Source organism: Haliotis rubra, unplaced genomic scaffold (genome assembly GCF_003918875.1).
Source record: "Haliotis rubra isolate DU_JTF1 unplaced genomic scaffold, ASM391887v1 Scf383, whole genome shotgun sequence".
NCBI classification, from domain to species: Eukaryota; Metazoa; Mollusca; class Gastropoda; order Lepetellida; family Haliotidae; genus Haliotis; species Haliotis rubra.
Window position 1 is genome coordinate 403,461 of NW_025767061.1, and position 26,438 is coordinate 429,898.

At 38.3% G+C, this 26,438-nt stretch overlaps 1 protein-coding gene across 1 annotated transcript in view; it reads left to right on the forward strand.

The window, feature by feature from the left end:
* Positions 1-26,438, forward strand: part of LOC124286435 (extracellular matrix organizing protein FRAS1-like) — a 132,806-nt gene that overhangs the window by 42,075 nt on the left and 64,293 nt on the right. Inside the window, 4 exon segments of the mRNA XM_046722811.1 lie at positions 2,483-2,590; positions 4,341-4,430; positions 4,997-5,156; positions 18,156-18,292. Coding sequence (XP_046578767.1) covers positions 2,483-2,590; positions 4,341-4,430; positions 4,997-5,156; positions 18,156-18,292 — 495 coding nt within the window.

Genomic DNA, 26,438 nt, shown 5'->3' on the forward strand with positions numbered 1-26,438 from the left:
TGCTTCTCAGCAAGATACCTCAAGAACCATTCACTGGATTTTCTTCATATTTGACACCAAGCTTCATCTAATGAAGCCGCAGGACCCAGTCAAGTATGGTGACCTTCACATAATTTTCAAGGTCACTTTAACACTTCGAAGATTTCAGCATGTTAACCTGAATTCACTGGATTTTCTTCATAGACTTTCAAGACTACCCTTGAATATTTTTCAATAAGCAATTTCTTTAGTACCACTTTTGCATATTTCATACACTATGACATTCATGTCAAGGTCAAAGTTAGTCTTGAAAATATTTGTGTGTTTGAACAACTGCAGAGCAAGATATCAAAAGAGGTTGACTGGTCATGTTTTTGTTGACATTTAATTTCATCTTAAACTTTCATTACTTTTTAAGTTTGATTTGATAATTTGAGGCAGGGGATTATGTCACCTTAGTGACAATGCTTGTTGTAGCATTATGCCTAGTAAAATTCCAGTGTTATGTTAAAACTAGTCATTTCATTGTGAAGACACCAAAAGTGGGCTTTGCATGCTTTATGCATGGTTCAAATCAAACATGGGTTCTTGGCATGAAAAACTTTGCTTTTACTGCCACCAGAATAGTCCATAAAGTAAAGCGGTATTTGAATTAAAACAAATTTGTTTGATGCTGTTTCATGTCATTTGATGAGAATAGCTATATTAATATTGATAATGCCTTTGCCTTTGGGTGAAGGAGTATTTTAAGATGTTACCTCCAGTCAGCTTTGGTTCCTATTTCGGTCTTATACTTGAGACCTTCCAGTAATGGCGGAGCATGTTCTGGTAGCAATTTGTTTCTTTTTATAGGCTAAGTGGAGTTCCACCCACACAACTGCACCATAAACATTCCATTGTTGCAAACTCTTAGAAGATCACATTATGTCACTGTTATTATCTATTGCTGTGGCATACAGTCTTAATAACATAGATTCAGTAACATGTACTTGGATGATATCACTGTTATTGCCTATTGCTGTGGCATACAGTCCATTATCACATAGATTCCATCACATGTACTTGGAAGATATTTCATACTTGATTCATTATGTGTAAACATCAAACACTTCTGTTCTGATTTATTAGAAAGATACAGGTGTGTAGTTACTTGGGTGCTCTTTGATGGAGTGGTATACCTAGTACAGTACTGATTAGGGAAAGGCCTGGGAAAGTATAGGTGCGGTACAAACTCTCACCGCCCACTCTCACAACACATTAGTGGCACTACCATTATAGTACTCCCAGAGAAACTGTAGGGTAGCTTCATGGTTAAAGCACTGGCTTGTCATGCTGAAGGCCTGGGTTTGATTCCTAACATGGGTATAATGTGTGTATCCATTCCTGCCGTCCCCAGCTTTATGCAGTTGAAATAAGTGGCTTAAAGTTAAACTCACTCACTCATGTTCTATGACAGGCTTCCTATCATCACAAGGATTGTAATGCTGCAGTATCTTTTTGTAGGATGGATTTTTATATGTCACATCAGTTTGGGTTTTGTAGCACTGTGTTTTATTATGTGGTTGTTGTTTCTGTATCTGAGAGAAATATAGCTGAAGTTTAGAATGACTCAAAGCCAAATGTCTTATGGTTTTGAAATGAAAAACCTTTCATAGATGAATGTTCTCAAATGCTGTGACCACAGGGCCTTCAGATTGTCTTTATTGAGAGGGTATCAATAGAAGGATGTCTCTGATTGAAAATGATTGACAACGTGTTCATGACAGAATACACATTTTCAATAAGAAAAACACAACTTTCAATTGTCCTCTTTGAATAGATTATATACCAAAAAATAGGAGCTTTTTTCTTACAGTTGGTTAGAATTGTAAGAGAATTCAATATAATACTTAAGAGAATAATAAGCGGATTAAAGAAAACAATGTGATCCTTTTCCATTTTTTAATGATTTTACAATCATATCAAATATATTGAAAGTTGATTCTATTTTGACAATTTTGGGTGAATGATATACTGTTTAAGTTAATACAATTTGATTGTCTTCATGAGCTGGTATTACACATTTTAAACTTGAACTGGAGCAAGTAAGTGAGTGTGAATGAGTGAGTGAGTTTGGTTTGATGCTGCTTAGGACAGTAGTAGAGTGAACCTGAATTTATACTCACAATCCCAGGCTCTGGCACTCCTGTGGAACAGTTTGTTGAACACACCATGACAACTTTGACCACTGAGCTGACAATCATTCCATTTATGTACACAAATTGTTCATCTACTTCTTCAACTTTTCGGGCAGTGGGGTAGCCTAGTGGTTAAAGAATTCGCTCATCACGCTGAAGACCCCGGGTTCAATTCTTCAATTCCCCACATGGGTACAATATGTGAAGCCCATTTGTGGTGTCCCCTGCCGTGATATTGCTGGAATATTGCTAAAAGCGGCGTAAAACTAAACTCACTCTTTCACTCTTCAACTTCTCACGTTGGATTATGCTTGCTGTATTTCCAGAACAACTCTGTGTGGCAGCCCGACTCCTGCACAGTGTGTACCTGCCAGGATCCTGTGGCTGTGTGCGAGGGAATCAAGTGTATGGACCCCAAGTGTGATAGCCGCAGGGTAGGGATCACTCAGTACCATCCAATACACAACAGAGAGTGTGGGTTCTAATCCCGAATGAGTCTCAACACCCAAAATACCTGTACTTAACCTGTACTAGACTCTTTATTTTTCTGACAAAGTGTTTCACAAATATCACATACTTTACATTTCACCCTTTCAAATGACATTGTGTTTCCCTACCACAGTGCTCGACAACCATGGGACTGTCCCACAATAAAGTTATGAATAAAATTAGTAAAGCTCATAGAATAAGAAACCCCTGATGAGAACTGAATATATAGGGTCAGTCTGTAACTAGCTGACTAACATACTAACATAGTATATGGTGCTGCAGCACACCAAATAAGGCAGGATTTGGTTGGTTGGTTTGTTGTTAACACCGCACTCAGCACTATTCCAGCTATATGGCGGCAGTCTGTAAATAATCGAGTCTGGATCAGACAATCCAGTGATCAACAGCATGAGCATCGATCTACGCAATTGGGATACGTTCAACCAAGTCAGCAAGCCTGACCACCCGATCCTGTTTGTCGCCTCTTATGACAAGCATGGCTTGCTGAAGACCAATTCTAACCCAGATCTTCAGGGGTAGTATGGAAGGTAGCACACCCTGGCAAAAGTGTTTATCTACCACTGAGGATTGCATCAATCTTCCATTAGTTATCAGATTTTCCTCCACATTTACACTGACTTGTCATATCTTCAGATCCTACCATTAACACACTGGTCTCACCATGATACTCTTTGATAAGAGACCTGTCCGTTCTCCTTTTGTTCATTTGGGGTTACTAAGTAAAGAAAATTTGGCACATATCCATTTGTTTGGGCATAACTTTAACAAAATCATTTCTGCTGAATAAGTGAATATAACAGTGAGTTATCATATACGGGGGAGGAAGTGTCACCTTAGCACATAGAACAATTCCCACAGTTCCCCACAGGACAGAGAGTCATGACAATACCATCTAAAATGTATTCATACAGCATGTCCTTTTAACACCTAACTGCCAGGCCTACAATGCCGGAATCCTACACCTATATTTACTGCCTATCCAAACACACCGACCCCTGTCATTCTCAGACAGTGGTGTCTATATGTCTGTGATACCTTTCTTGTTTGCTAGACTGACTATTGTGCAAATGTGAATGGTCAGTATCTACCTTATGCTTACATTTCCCATAATACGGGTTTATCATATAATAGTCTACTGTCGGTGTGGGTACACTTCAATGGTACTCTTGGCTTTTGGTAGAAAGTGTTGTACCACAGACCAATAATATTATGAAGTTGCAGATTCGGCATAAATGTCCAACTGGGATTTGTGAAATGCTGTTCACAGTCGCATATGTTCAGAATTTGTCATCACAAAAATATTTTGATGGGACATATAAAAGAATATATGTAGAAAATTTAAATCATGGAAATCCCTTTGCTTCTCCTAGACTACTTAGTTGTGGGATTGAATAGAAATCCAATCACCGAATCATTTGAAATAATGCTGAAATGAATGTGAAATATCTGCATTCAGTTTACCTACTGGTCTCAAAACCAATTTAGGTAATAAAACAAGAGAAGTCAAGCTACATATGAAATAGGTTTTAGAAATTTAATAAAGATTACAGAAATTTTTATGTAGAATAAAAGATTTCATAACTTATATAAATGATTTCAAGGGTAACTTATATACATGTTATTGTAATCCAGGCTATTAGACTTTTGGCACTAATAGAATATTTGGTGTTGCAGGGTGAACAGCTTCAGTTTCCAGCAGGTGCTTGTTGTCCTGTGTGTGTGGGACGGATGGCACCATGTCAGATGAATGGACAGTCAGTTCCGGTGAGTACATGAGGCTCATAGCCCATGCTGATTTATAGAGTAAAGAAATGATTTGTTTTAATTCTGATTTCATGATTCTTGAGATATGGATGTTGCAACAGATATAGCTTAATCACATCCACGGGAACGATAATCACAGCAATAATATTATCTCCCTTTGCTACAAGAAATCAAGATATACAGATAGTATGTTTTTCATTTAAATCATTATGCAGTCAACCCATCAAATTTGCCATCATTTCTGGATGATATATACTTTTGAGCTATTTTAATGTTGAAACCTGTATGGCAAATAACCCATTTCTTTTTCAAATTTTGCTTGTTTCTTACTCTTCCATGGGCACATTTAACTCTGAGTTATAAAGAATCATCCTGTGAATGGTTGTGAAATGTTTTTGAACTTTCTGATAACATTTCACTCCTAATTAAGTGTCAAGTACCCTTGTCATTTCAAAGATGATCCAAATGTTAGCAGTCACAAGTGGTCCTGAGAATTAAATATTACATAACACTATCCAGGAACCCCATGTTTCTGCCACTGCTCATGTTAAGTCCTGTTTGTGCAGCACAACACTGACTGGTCCCAGTCCCAGTGTGAGACCTGCTACTGCAGTGATGGGGACGTCACCTGCTCCAACAAGACATGCCCTCTGACACGATGTCGCCCTGGAGAAGTCAGCCAAAAACTGCCAGGACAGTGCTGCCCCAAGTGTATACCTGCTGGACGTAAGTAACATTCCTCAGTATAATCTAGAAGATATAGGAAAGAACACCTGGTCAGATGCTGTATCAGAGTCATGTCATGAAGTGATTGATGATGGATGGAAAGAATTTCACCCAAGTTTTGTTTGATATCAAAGTTGATAAAAGTTTGATTTATTTGATCTCAGAAGGCACAAGGTGAGATAATATTTATCTTTAAAACATCCTTTATTCTTCTCAGTTCGTAAACAGTGTCTTCAGAAGAAACGTACAACTAACCAGCATAAGTGGCAGAGAGAATAGCCATGTCATTTCATTGTGATGTCATTGTAACCGATGATGTCACAATGGTCTCACTGTTCTGTAAAGCAAATTCAATTCAGTGATACCTCCTGTGAGAGTGAGTTTGTTATTTATAAGCACATCTTCATACCCACTAATATTTGACATACACTGCTGAGAGCCTGAGAAAAATGCTGTGTGCGTGTCATTCTCTATCAATGAATGTCCTTCATATGTACAGTACAAAACAATATGGTGACATCACAATAACTTCTGTCAAGATGTTTCATATAATGCCACTGAAAACTTTCTATGAATCTACTGGTGATGTTAGTTATCTTGCTCATATGTTACTCATGTTCCATTACAAAGGCTTTATATATGTCAAATATCAGCAGTGGGATGTATCTGATAAACTAGTCACTGAGTCATGGGATTAGTAAAAGATGATTTCTCTTTCATTCAATGTTAAGATACGCATCCAAATATGATAAAAATAAAGTAGCTAATTTCATCAAACTTAACAGCCTTTTCACACAAAATAATTGTGTATGAATACATTAGAATGTTAATAGCCTACTTGGTGATGCATAGAGCAATGTCTCAGAACTTCAGAAGAGGGATCTAAGCAACCGTAAGACTACCTCAAGTATATTTCATTTCCAAATGTGTAAAGGAAAGTGTCACACAGTGTTTTGTTATAGTGCTGCACTGTAAGCCTTATTATTTGTGGTGAGGTAAGGTGAGGTGAGGTGAAATTGGGTTTAACGTCGTGCTTGAGAATATTTCGCTCATATGACGACGTGCATGCATGTATATGTGTATGTGCGGCTGCTTGTACTAACCCAGACTTAAGCTGGTTTTGATAGTGCTAGCCCACTGAGATACCATGCCGCAGTGAAGCATGAATACCCCACTCAGACACAGTATACTGACTCTGAGCCGACCAGTCCTTGTTGTACCCATTAATGCCGAGCGCCAGGCAGGGACCAACAAGTACCATATTTTAACGTCTTTTGGTATGACGCGGTCGGGGATCGAACCCGCGACCTTCCGCTCTCAGGGCGGACGCTCTAACCACTACACCACGGAGGCGGTCTATTATTTGTGGTGGTATACAAACACATAACATATGTTGTATGGATTACAAGGCACTGGATTTGTCTTGTCACCTGGGGAATGTTAAACACAATGTCTGCAAGTCAGTGGCATTCTGTACTGGGAAGAGATTGGGTGTTGTATGTTACTGTGATTACACAATACTGATTCTTGTTGGTCCAAGGAATCCCTCCACAAATGTCTTCAAGATGGTTTCCCAGAACAAAACAGTTTCAGGATGATGTATAGCAACTGTTTCTCTGCTTGAAAAGGTCATAACAGTGGCTTGGTCTTACATTACCTTGTAAATTGTATTTGTCCTTGCCAATTAACTAAGAACCAGGTATTTGAGTTTTGCAAGGATATTCCCTGAATATTTGGATGCAATCATTCAGCTAATTAGGGCTCCTTTGCCTTTAGGCAGGAGACCTATTGTAATCGTTCGTGTTTTTATTATTATTATTATTATTATTATTATTATTATTATTATTATTTATTCTTCCGCCGTATTTTGTAACAGAGCTACAGAGAGCACCGCTGGACAGAATGCCTTGACAAAAATCACCCAGATGCCCACCGAGGTGTAGATATCGCGCTTTAAAATCTCTAGGCTGTAGGCCCAATAGCAAAGGGCAGATAATTCAAAATTAATTCAAAAATTTCAATTTCAAATGCAAATATCTCCGTAACTAATGCTCCAATGTGTGCCAAAGTTCTTGAGCAGATGCTAATCAAAATGCCTACAATTTCGCCTGACGAGGCTCAAGTCGCTGTAAAATGCACCGTTTGGCGCTATGTTGAATTGAAGTTTTTGGTGATGTTTTTCAGCAGAATGCTGACTGCATACCTCCCAAAATGTGCTGCACTAAAACTACAAGGGCTACGGGTTTCAAACGTTGCATACTTTGTGTCTATGCATGTTTCTACACAGTAGCATCGTCAAATGTGCCTATGTTTATATGATGGCTGCCATATTGGGCGCTACTTTTGGGCAAAGTTGTCTTCAAAACTTTCACGGGCTACTTTGCTATTTTGTGCCAAACGAAACTTACCACATACAACACTTTAAACAGCTTGTTCTGAAGTTGCCTTTGGTTGTTGAACATTTTCTGTTCTTGGTCCTATGTCAAAGACCCTGCAAGCTTCACGGCTTTCAAACTTTGAAGAGCGCCATAAAGTTACTGATCAAAACATCTGTTCAACATTATCCATGTGGATAAAGCGTGATGGGAGCTAAAATGGAAAAAACTGTTTGAGACGTGCCCGAATGAAAGAAAAAGAGTGCCAAACAACCTGACCCTCAACACCAGGCAGAACACGCCAAACATCACGCAAAAAGTATTCCAACAATGTACCAGTCATGATAAATAATGCCTACATTCAAAACCCCAAATTTTGGGCAGATTTAACGAAACAGGACTTCTTTATATCACCGACGGCCCAGGGATACATTGCCGAATGTATCATAAGTTTCATCGACATTTACAGCACGGCAGATTACCCGTGCAAAACATCACGACAGTCTGAAGGAAAGCGCCAAGGACGATATCTCCTATAAAGAGATTACCACTGCAAAGCGTGGTCCACGGCATATATGGGAGGCGATGTCAATTTCAATTGACAATGGCGAGCTGTCCAGCGTGGTAAGGTTAAACACAAGCTAAACGATACTGAAGTAACAAATAGTATGTCTAAGTGTATTTTCAAAGACAACAGAGGGACAAGTGAAATTCTGTTTTCCTCACTGTATAGTTGCTATCTTTATTGGTTCTCTAGAGAGCACAATAAAAATTTGCAGTATGTATCTCAAACGTTTGCTGATCATTTTCTGTTCATGATGAGAGCATAAACATGTGATTCTTTTTCCGTCGAATGGCACAGGTGTTATGTGCCAAAAACCCAGAGCGTTACACAAAATTAAAATACAGTGCAGTAGAGGTGTTATATCTTCATTGAAATTCAGTCTTTTGTAAGGGGTATGTCTTTAGGCAGCTTTTAAAGATTGTCAATGAATGGCGTTCGGTCATGGTAAAAGTTGTAGCTGTGGTCTCTGGTCTAGCTGAAGGAAGCTAGTAAAATCGTTCAACACTGCATACTTTCGCCGGGCTTTGCAATTCGAAGAGTAATGCGCTTTGCCAATCAGTTCTGTCTTGTGGAGCTTGCATGGATGTAAAACTTCATATGTGACCTTTATCGAGCTGTCAGGTGTATTTCCAGTATATATACCTGCTCTCGATTCACTATTCATTTGCAACAGCCCGAGTGTAACAGTGTAATGGATACTAATACAAACTACTGAAGTACCTTTATTGCTGTGAAATTACAAGTTCACTTGCATCAGCGTGAGAGTGAGTGAGTGAGTTTAGTTTTACGCGGAGTCAGCAATATTCAAGCTATATGGCAGTACTTTACATCACCGGCTGCCCAGGGATACATTGCCGAATGTTTCAAAGAGTTTCTCACATTATTTACGACACACTGCACATTACCCGTGCAAAACATGCACGACAGTCTGAAGAAAAGCGCCGGGACGATTATAGCCGCTCCTTCAAAACGCTGTTTGTAATCGATTCCACACAAACGCAGACAAGTTGTGCAGGTTTATTCACCGTGTCAGCATGGATAGCACTTGAAAAGTAATAGGTAAGTATGCAGTCATAACATCTACATCTATATCTACATATCAACATGTGCATGGGATACCTTGGCGACTGTTTGTCGGCTTAATTTCCCCCTCATGATATGTCCTATAAAGAGACTACCACTGCAAAGCGTGGTTCACGTGCAGATATGGGAGACGAGAGAAGTGTGTATGGTTGCGAAAGGTATGTAAGTGTGCAAATGCCGCCTCCTATCGATCTGCCCTTTCCAAGTTTAGATCCGGTTCTGCACCTCTAAAGTTGGAAACAGGCAGATATTCAAATATGCATGTAAATGAAAGAGTGTGTTTTCAATGTAGTGATAAGATTTAAGTCGAACGCATGTACTGTTGGCATGTCCGCTGTAACGATGATCTACGTGGAAAGTTTATATTGCCATATGTGGTTCAGCTATGCCAACTTCCTAGATTTATGTTATAATGAAGAAATGATTTTACTATTTAGAGAACATGTTTATTTTACAGCCAAAACCTGCGTTCTTCAAAGAAGAAAACTTATTTTATGCTGGCTAAATCCATAGTGTACCTTTTATCATATATGCCACTTCTATGTAATAGTCTCTCATAACCCCTTAATTGTGGCTCATTTTATGTATATGTCTGTATATATCTGTACTTTTACATGAGGTGAGACTTAAGTAAAATATTTGTCTGTCTTCTCAGGACGTGGACAGACGGTTTTCCTTTGAAGTCGTCTGTTTTAAGTAAGGGATTAACTGGTCGGGAAGTGTTAAAATCCTAACTGTTACCGAATTGTGAAGGTTTCGCGAGTCTGTTCACTCTGGTAGTTCACTCTGGTAAGCGTGGTTAGCATGTGACTATGATAGGTGAGTGAGTTCACTCAGAAATAAACTTTGCAGTGTTGACTGATTTCATAAAATGTGTTCACTCGATAAGTGTACACGCTAGGTGAGTAATAATCACTGTCAGGAAATTGTTGCTACAGTTAGATTACAAATTACTTCTGACATTTCGAAGGAAGATATTTCTGCTTGAATTGACACATACAGAATCCTGAAGAGAAGAAGAAATGACTGGTGTTCGTGGCATCAAGTGTTGTAAATCAACTGTATCTACAGGTAACGACATCCTCACACAACCACCCGCTGATCCAAATGAAACTGAGATTTGTCGATGTTTAATAACCGTGGGAACATTAAGCGTCATTGCCGACACAGTGTATTATAATTGTATTAAAACTGTAAATAAACCCTTGTTTCGTTTCCTTATAATTCACGCAGTCTAGTATTGCCTGAAGTCTTGCAATCACAAACTCTGTCTATTGTCTGGCGTTAATTAGCTTAGTAACCCAAAGTGGACACATTTTTCTAGACTTTGCTTTTACACGCGACTTAGGATGTCCACGCCCGAGAATACCCCTACTGGAGTGCGTTAGTTGCTGTAAAACCACATGTTCACTTTGTCAGCGTGAGAGGAACAGTGTTATGGATATTGATAAACGCTACCGAAATACAGAGCACCAGTGCTTCGATGTCGACATGTCTTTTGGTTGCTGTTGATATTTAGATGGAAATGGTGTTCTACCAACAGTGCAGAAAAATCCGCGCACTAAACTTCGCCAGGTATCTCTATCAGTAGGCAATGCACCATAATAAAGAGCATGAAAATGTCATTCCTTCCGTAAAATGGCACATGAGTTGTGTTTACTGACCGTTAAATGTGAATCACGACTTGTCAGCTACATGTATGACGTACATTTAAATTCACATAATGTAAGTCACAGTGAACCTTTCAAATTATTTAGTTCAGGCCACAAAATTTTCTGTTTCTCTGACTGTTTGAACAAAGGGTTCTTCTGTTTTGATATTCATTGTACCTAAGTGATATTATTTAATCTACGAAAATAGGTTTTTTGATGAGTTTATCGAAACTTAATGACCCCCCAGTACTTCCAGTCGAAGAGCATTCGACTAGCAGTGATATGATTCATATTAACTAATACCATTACTACATTCATGAGATATGTGAGAGATGCAAAAGGCTCCAAAGAAGTAAAGCCAAGGAGCCCTACATCGCTGCTCGTAGCTATATTTTCAGTTGATGTTACTACATTTAAGCCTGGAAGCCTCCATGCAGTGATTCTGATGTTCAGGCTTCAGGATCACATCTAGTCAGAAGTCTTTGCTGACATTGGCTGGATAGGAAGACTACTTGATAAAATACAAAAGAACATACATTGCGTGTGTCTAGTAGTATCAGATATTATATACTACTGTGTTCCTTAGGCATGCCAGATTTGTCATGATTATGTTTCCAGCTGTGTCAACACCGTGCCCTTACTTGTGAGTCTCACCAAAGTGGAGACACAAGCTTTCTCCCCAAGCTGATGTGCCTTCAGTACCTTTCTATAACTGTATTACTATTCAGCATTGTTTAACCAAGTTAACTCATCTATCCTTGAATTCAGCTGTAAAAGTTAGAATACAATTATGACTTTTCCAGTGATCATAAACTGCTCTTAATTCATAAACATGACCCCAAACAATCGTTGCTATTTCTTTTTTCTGAAAAATTGTTAAGAGCTTACAACGCTCTTGTGGCAAGGGCAACTGATAAGGCAGACTTTATGCATTATATTGTCTTCTTTTGGTGTATAAGTTGGTGTAGATTAATATTTATAAAAGTTGGATCAAAGTTACCTTAAATCAAAAGGTGATTTTTTGTTGCTTTTAGATGTGAGGTGAATTTGGGTTTAACGTCATGCTTGAGAATATTTCGCTCATATGACGACGTGCATGCGTGTGTATGTGTATGTGCGGCTGCTTGTACTAGCCCAGACTGAAGCTGGTTTTATAGTGCTAGCCCACTGAGATACCATGCCGCAGTGAAGCATGAATACCCCACTCAGACACATTATACTGACTCCGAGCTGACCAGTCCTTGTTGTACCCATTAATGCCGTGTTGCTTTTAGAGTTATTGGGGTTGAAAGTGAAATTATTAAAAGTGTTATCTCATTGGTTCGGGCTCTGAGTCTAGCCATGGATGCCAAATTTTATTAAAAAGCATTTCTTGCCTTCTCAGGATCAATGTTTGTTTTAATCCTCAATATTTATGAAGCTACTGAACATATTTAACGTCTTGAATAAATATTAAGCTGAGCCTTTGAATGATTTCTATTAAAACCTTTTAGTTCTGTAAACCTATTACAAATTGATAGTAATTAATTGTAATGAGAAGGGAAAGCTACATTTTTTAAAACAATACAGCTTACTCTATTCTGAACCTGTGACATGGCCATGGTGGACAGTGATGTACACTTAATATATTCCCCATACCATCTGGCTTCACACACCTTTTGATCCCTGTGAAAACCATGATAGCCCAGGAAGACAATTAACTGAAGTGCATTAAAGCCATTTAACATCATACAATACCATGACTGGGAAGAGCCTACCCTCCTGACCCTGTATTAATCATCTTCAACACTGGCTGTGATGTATACAGCTAGGACTGCCTATCTCTGCCATCCATTACTGGCCCATGTAATGCATTCAGGTGGACAGATTACCCCTTGCTAGGCTGCTACGGGAGTCGGGATGGGAGGCTCTATAAAGTGTTGGTTACAATCTGCAGGAGAGGTGGAAATGTATTTATATTCATGATTTATTAAGACAGAACACATGAATTTTCAAATACTTGATGGCAGGGTTGAATTGCTTAAAATAACCCCTGTTTGATCAAGGTCTTAAACAACATGGGAATATTTCATTCATTTCTTCATGAAGGATAATAGAATAAGGTGTTACATGAAGTAGTAGCTTAGTTTTTGTAGGAGGTTTGTCATAATGTTGTCATTCTACTAAAGGGGCGATGGGGTAGCCCAGTGGTTAAAGCATTAGCTCATCATGCAGAAGACCCGGGTTCGATTCCCCACATGGGTACAATGTGTGTAGCCCATTTCTGGTGTCCCCCGCCGTGATATTGCTGGAATATTGCTAAAAGCAGCATAAAACTAAACTGTTTCCCACACTCACTCACTCATTCTACTTAACTTTTTAAGTGTTTTTTTTTACCTGAAAACCAAAACAATGCACCATTTTCACTGTTTTGTTCATAAGTTGTATTACTGTCATTCTTATTGAAATTGAAGCAATGTATTAAATACCTCTGATAATACTCAATTATGAATATATAATTAAAGATTATATAGATGCATACTTGTCATTGACTTGTAGAGCGAGTGTGTATAGATTTTAACTGCTTTAAGCAATAATTCACGCAATGTTCTGTTGGGAACAATTTGAAGAATAATATAAAAGATCATGAAATAATATTTACTTGAAATATCCCAAAGCGAGCTGAATTCGACGTTCTGGTGATTTCGACGATTGCATTGCTCACGCTATATCGGGGGAGTACTTGGCGATCGGAGAGCACAAGCAATTTCATCAGCAGGGCGGATGCCCAGTCACTGTCGTGATAAGTTTTATTGACAATTGAAAACTGGAAGTTAAGTTGTTTAAAAAGCAAACAAACATCAATATTATTTACCCAAGATTGTTAATACCACTTCAGATGCAAAATCAATTGCCTTTATAACAAAAAATAGCAAGCAAAAATTCAGTAAGATCAGTCGTCTGCTCGTCACAAGCAATAGATAGAAAGCCACGTTATCACAACACTCCCTCGCATTGCGGAGCAAAAGTATGGCTCATCGTCAAAAAACCCTACAAAATACCCAGATGTGGCGAACAGTTTCGCCGATACGATGTCATCAACCTTATTTTTGTAGGAAACACTTGATATTTTTGTTTGAAATAGATGAATATATCCTTTATCACCCAAGGTTAGTAAAATTAAAACTTCAAATGACATTACAGATAAAAATTACGTTTTTGTCTTACACCGTCGAAAACCCCTAATACCGGGATATATATCTTGAATGCATAAATGAAATGTGAAATTATGGTCTTGAAATGATTATTTCATTTTCGATAAGAACAAATGATGTTCATGATGGAATGAAGAACAGTCTTTAACAGTTTGTTAGGAACATAAAATAGGATGGGGCATCTAAATTTGATCTCTGTGTTTGAAAGTTATATCTTATTTACGATTACAACATGGAGGGTTCAGACAAAGCAGGTTGCAAGTGAACATGGTGTTTGGACATGTTGATCAACTTTCAGGGGTGTGACCCATGTGTCTGTGCCCTATGGGCCAGTAATTAAAGCTCACATGCTCTCATGTTATGAGGCAGTCGGCAGTTGTTACAGCCAACACTGAGCAGGCTAACACACCTCTAAAACACACCCATGTTGATTAATGAAATACAGAACAGGCTGATAAAAGTGTTCTACTGAGTCTGTAAACATGAACAATGGGCTATGAGAGTATCTTCTTACACCACATTAAGACTTTGTGTGGTTGAAGATGTATGTACGTGTTAGGAAATGAATGGACAAGCATGAGTTCAAAACAGTGAAAGAAAAATCCTCACTTATCTCCAGGTCTCTTCTTAATACCTCATTCAATAAGCTAGTTTAATATTGAAATAGGTTGTCTGTCTGTCTTTCTGCCTGGTAGGCATTGTTTTCGGTGCAAAACTGTGCAAAATGCACAAAGTAACATTTGAAACTTTGCTACCTGTGAACCACTGCGATATTGGACCTTTCATGGTTTTGACATTGGTCATTTCTTTGGAAATATATTGATGTGCAATACAGACTTCAAACCCATTTAACTAAAACCTTATCCTCCAAATACCTTTAAAAGTAGATTAAACCTGTGTGGTTTGGAATTGAACCTGGTTCTTGTGCATAATATTGTTGATATGAAGTTAAATATTAACTCACTCATTCACTCACTCACTCTTGTGCATAATAGCTGAACATACACACTACTTATCCAACACGCACCACACTGGTCATTAAAATCCCAAATCACTGTAAAAGTGAAGGCCAAGACTTGAGTGCTGACATATTTATGCCCAAGATTTGACCAAGATTAAATAATACTGGTCTCGCATGCCATTGCTACATACTTGAATGACCCTGTAAGCAGGTGTGTATAACCTTCATGATCACTTGACCGTAAGTGATGGAGTCTGAGATGATGTTAATGTACAGGTTGGACAGCACCATCACTCTTTGTTGGCCCCAGATACTGAGGTCTATGAAAAACAGTTTGCATGGAGTACATCTTCAGTAATTTAGGGAGGGAAATGTTTCATGTCTGAAGGAGATAAGTGGTTCATAACTTGAACATAGCACCTGGCCAGTGTTAAACGCCTGTGAATCACTTTATGGCTTTACATAGGTTTCATTGGAGAACCAGTGTACAAGGACTGTGTGTAGGTCTACAGGTCTATGCTTATTGCTAGTGTGGTCCATTGAAGCATTCCAGAAACATTCAATAATACATTTATACATTCATAGGGTATTGTTTAATCATTATTTTGGGGAATATGGATACCCACACATGTAGCTTCTCACAATATGGATTTTTTATTAATACAAGATTAGTATTTACTAGGAGTCTGTGAATTTTGGTGTATGATCACTTTGAACAATATTTCAGTTATATCACAATATTTCAGTTATCTCATGGCATTTCAGTTTGATGTGTGATAAAAGTTGAACATGATGCAGGTATTCTTTACCACTATAGTGAAACCCACTAGCATGTGTGAATGTTGCTGCCAAACCAAGAGACCTTATCACGGCAAATCTGGGATTTGAACAAAGCACTGTGGGTTTCTTGCATGCCTAATATTAAACACACAGAGCAGTTTGTGGTGCCTGAACAACTGTGCTACCTGTACCTGCTGGCAGTCAGTACTTACTGCAGGTGTCATCATCAGTATTGATTTTATCAAACCTATCCATAAAATAGGGTATTGATCAACCATTTCGTGCCAGCACTTGAAGTTGACTCAGAACATTATTCCTGTCACTTAAAATAACACTTGCCTGTTTACTTGACTTGCCTGTATGCCTACAAACACTGATGCCAAGATTCAGAGGACAAACAGTGAAGACAGTGATTGCATAAAAAGTCTTAGCACCTGTACCAAAACATTGCATTAAAAATACACAGATGATATCAGAAGTTATACCCTGTCTTCAGTGATAATACAACTTCCAGAATGCTCCTTAAAGATGTAATCAAACAGGTTTCAGTGAGCTACAACTGACAACGTAAACAGAGATATACCGTCTCTCAGTGAAGGGTATAACAGAATATATCCTCCACTATGCATGTTAGATGGAACCGGTTGTCCCACTCTCCTAACACTTGGCCTATCACAGGCCTCACAAGAGGTATTGTATGAGTACAAGTGGCGTGAGTGGTCACTAGACATACAGGTACTTGAAGCTGATAACGGTCCTTTCATCTCCCCAACCCAGCCAACTCACTACTTCAAGGAAACCCAACCCAGTAGCAGTTTACTGTAGAGCCGATGTTAGTCCAGTTGGTGTATGTATAGGCTGATATGAATCAAGGCACTATTGGCTGGAAGAAATTTCATCTTTATCTTGATTGGGTGGTAATTGCCTGATAGTGGCATGTTGTATGTAGGTAAATTGGTTGAGATCTATTACTAATTCTCTTTATCTGAGGATTAGATATGGTGTAATAAATATTGAAGACTGAAGAGTTTGGTTGTTGCATTTGCCAGGTATTGCCATTATGGTAGTGTTAGAGTTATGTTTGTATCAGCACCCACGTATCTATTTAGATCTGTCTGTTACAATGGCTGATGAGAAAATTTGTGGTTGGTCAGAATTGTTCATGTAGGAAATACACATTATATGTTTCAAAAGTATAGATTGTTAAACTATTGAACTGAGGTCTTCCTATTTTTAATTTGGAACTTTGCTCCTTGAAAAACAAGATACCTTCATAATTGTTGTCATCTTTTTATTGCCATCATCAAAGCTCATGAGTTTAGCTGATGGATGTCAAAAGCATTGTCGCCAAAAACATCTGTAATATAAGATAAACTTTATTGTCCCACAAGGGAAATTTGTCTTGCATTCAAAGAGCCAATACAAAGCATATAACAACAATTATAGCTAAAATGGATAGAATTATCATTAAAACACCCATATGTTATCAGAAATGAGCGGGCTACTGTAACTTGATAATGCCCTCAAAATGCTTGACGATGGGCCATTATCAAGCCTGTTGTTAGGTGACAGCAGGGGATTATGTCACCTTAGTGACAATGCTTGTTAGAAATTCTATCCATTTTAGCTATAATAATGGTAACGCTATTTTTCAGGGCATTGTCATGTGCAGAAGCCTGAGGTCTTTTCAACTGCCCTCCTTAGTCGGGCAGTTAATGAAAGACCCCAGGCTTCTGCAAATGATAATGCCCTGAAAAATAGCGTTACCATTATAATAATTTAAAGTACATATACACACAATGTCAAGCTAATCACAATATAATGGGGAATCATAATCAAAGTACATAATATAATAATCACTTGTGCCACATCATTGATTTCACTATTCCAATTTTGGAGGAAGATTTAGAAGTTTTACACTGTATGGGACAAATGACTTTGAAGTTCTATTAGTTTTGTAATACATGATTTTGAAATGGCGTCCAGAAGGCAGAAGTTCATAACATACATTTAAAAAGTGTGATGGATCCGAATGAATGGATCCCATCGAAAGATGGGAGATTGGTAGCCACTTTTCGTAGATTGATTTGTCGGCTATTGATGTATTCATATGCACCATTTTTGTGTTAACAGGCAAAGTTTTTTTGTGTGTGAACAGAGGAAACAATCAGAAATTTGTAATCTTTTTTACCAGTCAGAATCAAGCATTCTTCAGTGTCAAGGTAGCATGTCTGTTATTATTAAGTTTTGGAGGTGAATGACCTGCTGACATAATGTTCTCATATTTCATCTCGTTCATCACATATCAATAACTCTTATGCAATGCTTTAACAAAAACACATCACCGAATATTGTGATGTATGCTTGAATTCAGCTTTTTACCTTGCAGGATCATGTGTTGGATCTACTGGCACTCACTACCCTGATGGCTCAGAGTGGTCTCCCCTTGCTTGTACCAAATGTGTGTGTCAGGACGGACAGACAACATGCTACCCTCGCCTATGTCCTCCTCTAGTCTGCCCTCAGGTAGGTTGGCCACTTATCCGAACAGGAACCTGGATATCTCTGACTCAAAACAGAATAAATAAACGTTTAACAGGTGTTCAACAGAGAAGATTTTTTACCTTAGTTATCTGGAATGATGCTCTGAAACAGTAATCACTTGCTCGGGTTTATAACATGGTTTGCAACATACACAGAAAGTCAGTGCAATGAATGTATATCTGTCATCATGCGGACTGCTCTATAATTGTTAACCATCATTTGTGTGTGAATGTTACATACACAGAAAGTAGTTGCAATGAATGGACATCTGTTATCACACAGACTGCTGTTGTATATTTGTTAACCATTATTTGTGTGTGAATGTTACATGCACAGAAAGTAGTTGCAACGAATGGACATCTGTTATCACACAGACTGCAGTTGTATATTTGTTAACTGTCATTTGTGTGTGAATATTACATACACAGAAAGTAGTTGCAATGAATGGACATCTGTTATCACACAGACTGCAGTTGTATATTTGTTAACTGTCATTTTTTGTTAACTGTGTGAATGTTACATACACAGAAAGTAGTTGCAATGAATGGACATCTGTTATCACACAGACTGCTGTTGTATATTTGTTAACTGTCATTTGTGTGTGAATATTACATACACAGAAAGTAGTTGCAATGAATGGACATCTGTTATCACACAGACTGCTGTTGTATATTTGTTAACCATCATTTGTGTGTGAATATTACATACACAGAAAGTAGTTGCAATGAATGGACATCTGTTATCACACAGACTGCTGTTGTATATTTATCAACCGTCATTTGTGTGTGAATATTACATACCCAGAAAGTAGTTGTAATGAATGGACATCTGTTATCACACAGACTGTAGTTGTATATTTGTTAACCATCACAACCGTATGAAGATTAAGAGTTGCAGGTACAGTTTGATGGTATTTTGAAAAATATGACATTTATACAGCCTATCAAAGTGTGAATTATTTGATTTAACAAGTGTCCTTAACCACACAGATATGTTGTTATGTCTTCATCAGTATAAACATGAAGATAAAGTTTAAAAGTGATAATGCATTTTTGCTGAGACAAATCATCTTTTATCAAACATGCACTCATGCAGTGTTTATTTATTTCCATCTTGTATGATAGAAATATCAGATCAACATTGTTTTGAATCCATTTTCATTTAATAACTGGAAGCCAACAAAAACAAACAGTGCATGGAAACATACTCATTCAGGAGGCGACTTGATAAACACGGAGAGCTTTGTCTATATGCAGTGTAAGAGATACCGAGCAGGCCTTATGAACACCACATGCACCCCTTCAAGCTAGTTGTGAAAGAGCAAGTTCAAACTTGGCTCAAACAGTTTCTGTTGTGACTATAAGGAGTGCTATTTGTTACTGTAAGGACTACCTTTTGCTACCATAAGGACTGCTATTTGTTACTATATATGGACTACTTTTTGTTACCATAAGGACTGCTTTTTGTTACTATAAGGATTGCTATTTGTTACTATACACAAAGTCAGACACCTAGACCGCTCAGCCACCGCGACTCCACAAAAATGGAAGTCGGACAACTGGTAGTCTAGACTGAGCGGTCTAGGCGTCTAACTTTGTGTGCTGGCGATTAGGTGCCTGACTCTGGGGGTGTGGGTTCGTATCCCGGATGGGACTCAACCCAACAAAAGTACTAGAATCTGTACTTTACTAAGAAAGTGTAATCCCAAATATGACATATGTTACATTTGACCACTTTCTAAATGGCATTGTATATTTCATAGCTTTCGGCCTTGGGAGCCGTGCCAAATAACAGTTATCAGAGGGGTACACAAGGTCCGCAGTCTAGACTACCAGTTGTCCGACTTCCATTTTTGTGGAAGCCGCGGTGGCTGAGCGGTCTAGGCATCTGACTTTGTGTGCTGGTGATTAGGTGCCTGACTCTGAGGGTGTGGGTTCGAATCCCAGATGGGACTCAACCCAACAAAGGACTAGAATCTGTACTTTACTAAGAAAGTGTAATCCCAAATATGACATGTGTTACATCAATATTATTTACCCGAGATCGTCAGTACCACTTCAGATGCAAAATCAGTTGCCCTTATAACAAAAAATAGCAAGCGAAAATTCAGTAAGATCAGTCGTCTGCTGGTTACAGGTAATATATAAATAGGAAGACACGTGATCAAAACACTCCGTCAAAAAGTATGGCTCATCGTCAAAAACCCATACAAAATCCCCAGATGTGGTGAGCGACAACAGTTTCGCCAATATGATGCCATCAACACTATTTTTGTAGGGAACACTTGATATTTTTGCGTGAAATAGATGAATATATCCTTTATCACTCAAGGTTAATAAAATAAAAACTTTAAATGACATTAAATATAAAAATTGCGTTTTTGTCTTACATCGGCGAAAACCCTTGACACTGGGATGCTTATTGTGGCAAATACGGTATGTTGATTCCATGCACTAGCTCTACCCCAAGGCTTTTCCTAAATGTCTTCTAGCATGTTTCTTCGATGTGTTGAAAACAGCAGCTGTGATAGAGGGAGATAATGTAGAGAGGTTAAATGTGAAATGCTTGGGAGGTAATTAATAACAAACATGCAATGATCTTGTTTCTCAGCAAACTTTACCAATGGGGAAAATGTGGCTGGTATTATAGGCTGAAGCAGTATGCCCTGTGGTAAGGTGGCTGTAGTTTTCTGTGTTTGAGAAACAGGAATCAGTGGAGCAGTAGACAGGCGTGAGTGAGTGAGTGAGTTTAGTTTCACACTGCAATATTCCAACAGTATCACAGCAAGGAACCCCAGGAATGGGCTTCACACATTGTACCCATGTAGAAATCAAACCCGGAAATCTTAGTTGTGACGAGCAAACGTTTTAACCACTAGGCAGTAGGGAGTAGGTATGGCGGATAGCCGCACTCATAAAAACTCCATTTCATAGTAGCAGTTTACTCTTCTATAAATTATTTGCAACTGTTTCAGATATTTGGATTATGATGAAATATCAAATATTGCTAGATTGGACTAATCTTTACTCTCATGGTGTATATATCCCTGATTTTGTTAGTAGGTTCTTCAGTATCATATCTATACTTATGATAACAAGGAAATCATAAATGTCAAAGACCAGTATCACTTGGAGCTTTCATCCAACATGAAGCTAATACACAGTTACACAGTTGAAATGCTGTTTTATGCGATATTACGCCAAACCCACTCTCTTCAGAATTGAGGTCCTGTATGTCAAATCCGGGTATGGGCTAATTTGACAGATGTAATGTTGTAAAATCTGTTTAGTTTATGCATTATCAGTACCTAACATCAACATGAATGTCTGAAAGTATGATCAAAGTCTAGTTTTGAAATCTCAGTCAACTGTAGTGACATAGAAAATTAAATGGTATCTTGGTTTGCAGATTCCACTCACCCTAAAATAGTGGAAACAAGTTCAGTCTGAATCGTTTTGTTCCATCAAATGCAGCAGAGAACCTAGTCTGTCTCACAGTCCCTGAACCACATTATTTTCCCCACTGCCAAGCCCTCTCTGCAGTGCTGAAGCCCTAAATAAAGCAAGTCTAGATTTCCTCAGGTTCTGAATCTCTGGTCTCCCTGGGGCTCCTTTTCAATTTAAATGGGCTTGTTTGTTACTATCAAAATTATATATATTCAGAGACTAAGCATTAGTCTACAGACAACCCAACACTCCCTACTGTGCACACACAGAAGGTTGTGTTGCAACTGACCAGATTTTATACAAATAGGCCCCCAAAAAAATTAAAAATGGAAAAAATCTGGCCTTGTTTTCAGTCAGATCTACATCCTGGCACAACCCTCTATGGTGATGAGAATAATAGATCTGTGCTATGAGCCCAGATGAACTGAAATATTAGTATATATATTTGGCAAAGAGTTTGTTGTTGGTACCTCAGTCATCATCTTCTTCCACTGTCTACATGATGTCTTTCAGTCATCAGTGACATTTCCTACACTTCCATCAATGGTTACCAAGTCACACCATAAATAAGACAGTATCAGATTTTGAGATCAACCTAATAAACAGGTCCTTTAATAAGAGTGGTGCCTTTGCACATGCATACATTGCCTGTAGTTCTTCCATGAAGAGAATGGCTGCAGAAAGCGGTGTGGGATATGATTATCAATGACATATTAGCATTGGTGGAGTTCCCATCACTCCCATCCTTTATCATGTGTTTGTGCTCACTGCCATTTCCAAAGTGTATCTCTGACGCCCAGAACAGTTGGATAACATTTTGAACAAACTGAAATGCATCGCTCTTGTTGATATTGGTGTGTTAAGGTGTATTTTTCAGTAATGTCAAGGAATGTTAAATATTAAATGTTTCAGTTACCATTCCCTTGATTCCACAGGGGCGTGTCACGCTTCGAAACAGCGTTAGAAAGACATATAGGTATATAGACCCTACCCTAGTACTATATAAAAGGAAAGGGATGTAACGACGGAACCACCCCCTCCTCAATCAAAGTTAGATTTCACCACGTAAACTATTTTTAAGGCCCCGTCGAGGCCTACGGATCGAAAGCGAGATGATTTCCCTACAAATGAGCTATAAATTGTCACAATCGGATCATTATTTCAAAAGTTATACGCCACGACTCACCGAAAACAGCTACCTCCGCAATTCCAAGCCAAAATCATGGATCACCCAAGACAGCGAAAACTCACCTGTTAAATTCGTTTATTAATTCCAGTCACGTTGACAGCACCTATGTAGGGCTAGATTCGATCGGCAGCGGCATTCCACGGGTCCAAAATCTTATTGCAACATCTACAAATCATTTCCTCGACAGTAAACAGACATTTTCTCCAAAACCATCGGCAATCATACTCACTTGTCGGCCATAGATGGCCTTGACATTTAAGTGACCTGAGCAGTAAATTTGCAAGAATAATTTTAGAAGTTAAATATTCATAAATATAATTTCCTTAAAATGAATCAATATCGAATGCATTTTTACAACCTCTAAAACTATTCTTAACAATTTACTGTTCCGTACATCATCCAAAATATAGGATTATTGCAAAGTTCATTTTTCGCGCCCATTAGCAAACGGTCAAAATCTTACAGTAGATATATTTTCCACCAATCGGATGGCCAAATTCAGTTTCTGCGGATCTGCTCAGATCACTTGAATGCCAAGGCCATCTATGACCGACAAGTGAGTGGGATTGCCAATGGTTTTGAAGAAGACACATACAGGGCATAATGTCTCTATTAATTCAACAAAAGACATGTACAGGGGCAAGCTGCCTTGATGGATCTAATAGAAGACACATTTATCAACCTGCTGCTTTGCAGATTCAAATAGAAGACACATATGTTGGCATGCTGCCATGATGAATCCAATAGAATACATTTATGTCAGCAAGATGCCTAAAAAAGACTAATAGAAGACCCATGTATTGAAAATACAGTAAATCAAACAGAAAGCACTTATATCGGCTAGCTGTTTCAATGAATGCAGTGGAAGACAATATGGCCTCATGGCATCAATGAATCCACTAGAAGAAAATATATAGTCCAATGGCCTCAGTGAATGCAGTAGAAGACACATATATAGTCCAATGGCCTCAGTGAATGCAGTAGAAGATACATATATAGTCCAATGGCCTCAGTGAATCCAGTAGAAGACACATATATTGGCTAGCGGTCTCAATGAATCCAGTAGATGACACATATGTCAGCAATCAGCTTTCAAACAGGGAGGCCAAAACCAAAATGTATTTGACTGTCTTGAAACTTATCTTTTGGCATCATTGTCAGTAGATGTTTGTATTGAGTTTTGAACCTTAGATTTATAGAAACAAATGTGTTAACCTTAAAACATAAAATCCATTTTAGCATTTCTCTTGCCAACTTGTTCTAGAACTGTTATTTAATTATGCTTCTTCAATGACATGTTTAAAACTACAATTGGTAACCAAATACATGATTAATAGACTTTTTTGGTTTTCATGTCGAATAACAGTTTCACATTCACACATGTGAAAGTTCTACCTCATACTGTGTTTTTCAAGCTTACTCTACATGCCAAACTGTCCACATCTCATAGACTAACGCTTAGTCCCTGAATATATATAATTTTGATAGTAACAAATAGACCCATTTAAATCGAAAAGGAGCCCAAGTGAGCTGGGAGATTCAGACCTGGGAAAATTTAGACTTGATTCATTTAGGGATTTAGCATTGCAGGGAGTTCTAGGCAGAAGGGGAAATAATGTGGTTCAGAGACTGAGAGACAGACTACACATCTCACAATGATTCTTGTAAGCACATGAGTTTGGCAGACGATCAAAAGAGACAAATATTTTCTTGATATACTCTGCTGAGGCCATTACACGATATGACATAGTTCTGAACTCATTCTACATTCACAGTGTGAGAAAACAAACCTCTTCCAATACATGAAAGATAAGCCCACACTGTGTAGTTTATCTGGATATAAAACTAAATTAAGTCTATGAAAGATTGCTTGCCTTCTGGCACTAATTTAGAGAACTGTGTAACCAGAGCCCAAACATGTTTTGGCCTTCTGAAAGCTCTAGCAGTAGGGGCTTCCTGTTGTCAACACATACTTGTTTCCAGGTTGCTCTTCAGAGATCAGAGGTGCAAACGATTAGTGCTCAAAAGATGCAGTATGTGCACAGGCAGACTTTATATAAGAGAGGCTTGTTTTCTTCTACAACAGCCAGCACCTCCTAGCTTGAATATACAATATCTCAGGTACTACACTACAAACTGGCTAGTTAGTCTCTTTTCCTACCTGACAGGTACATAATCATGTTGCCTAGCAGGGGCAGATACAGCTTTTTGAGAAAGGAGGGGTGCACACTATTGAGAAAGGAGGGGTGCACACTATTGAGAAAGGAGGGGTGCACACTATTGAGAAAGGAGGGGTGCACACTATTGAGAAAGGAGGGGTGCACACTATTGAGAAAGGAGGGGCGCACACTATTGAGAAAGGAGGGGTGCACACTATTGAGAAAGGAGGGGTGTACACTATTGAGAAAGGAGGGGTGCACACTATTGAGAAAGGAGGGGTGCACACTATTGAGAAAGGAGGGGTGCACACTTCATTTTCATGAGAGTTTCAATGGTCATTTATTAAACTTTCAGGACAAAAGGGGGTGTGCGCACCCCTGCAACCCCCCTCTGGATCCGCCTATGCCTAGTCAAGATAATTCCAAATCTTTCTTCAGTTGTCATTAGAACATGTCTGCTTAGCAAAATGGTTATACATTTATTCCATTATATGTTTTGCTTATAAACTTAATTTACTCATTATTTCATATAATATTATAATTAATGGATAGCAGTTGTCACAGAAAAGAAATGTACTGTAGTAGCTTTAATATTCATTGACTGCAGGTGCAAAATTATCTCCCATGCCACAATATCCATGAAGCTGTGATGTTATGTTTGTGTGTATGTATGTTAATGGGTCTGTTGCACTGAGAAGAGATATGAATCTTTGCATTATTATCGCTTCAGGCAGCTGTTATATTTGTTTGCCAATCAACAAGTGTGAAAGATGGTGGATGGTATCATCCTGAGTAGTGTGTCTCTTTGAGCAATTTTGTTTTTGATGAACCAGTTTTAAAAGCTTCCAAGATGTATTCATGTTGCCATGTATCTAAACACACCAGCTTATTTCTGGCTGTACGAAGTGCAAGGGCTTATTTACCAAGTGACTGTGGTTGTAATAGGAAATGCACACCACCAAATGGATATAGCACTAACACTCCTGTGTTATTAATATGCAGATAGTGAAAAACAGACATGTGTTGTAGGCTGTTACACATGAAGTCAGTCAGTTATGTGTTTGATGTCTTCTTCTGAGGAACTCAACTTCGTGCATATATATTCATTAAACCATAATTGTTTGGCATTGTATTGCCCATATCAGAATAGTGCACAACCAATCAAATTCAAGTATTTTCCAGATTTTGATTGAATGACATACCTCATTGACCAGATAGCAAGTGATTTGTTCACTTCATGCTCATACCTGAGCACAAGATAGAGTAACTATAATGCAGTATATATATATCTTGATTTAACATTGGATATGAGTGAGTGAGTGAGTTCAGATTTA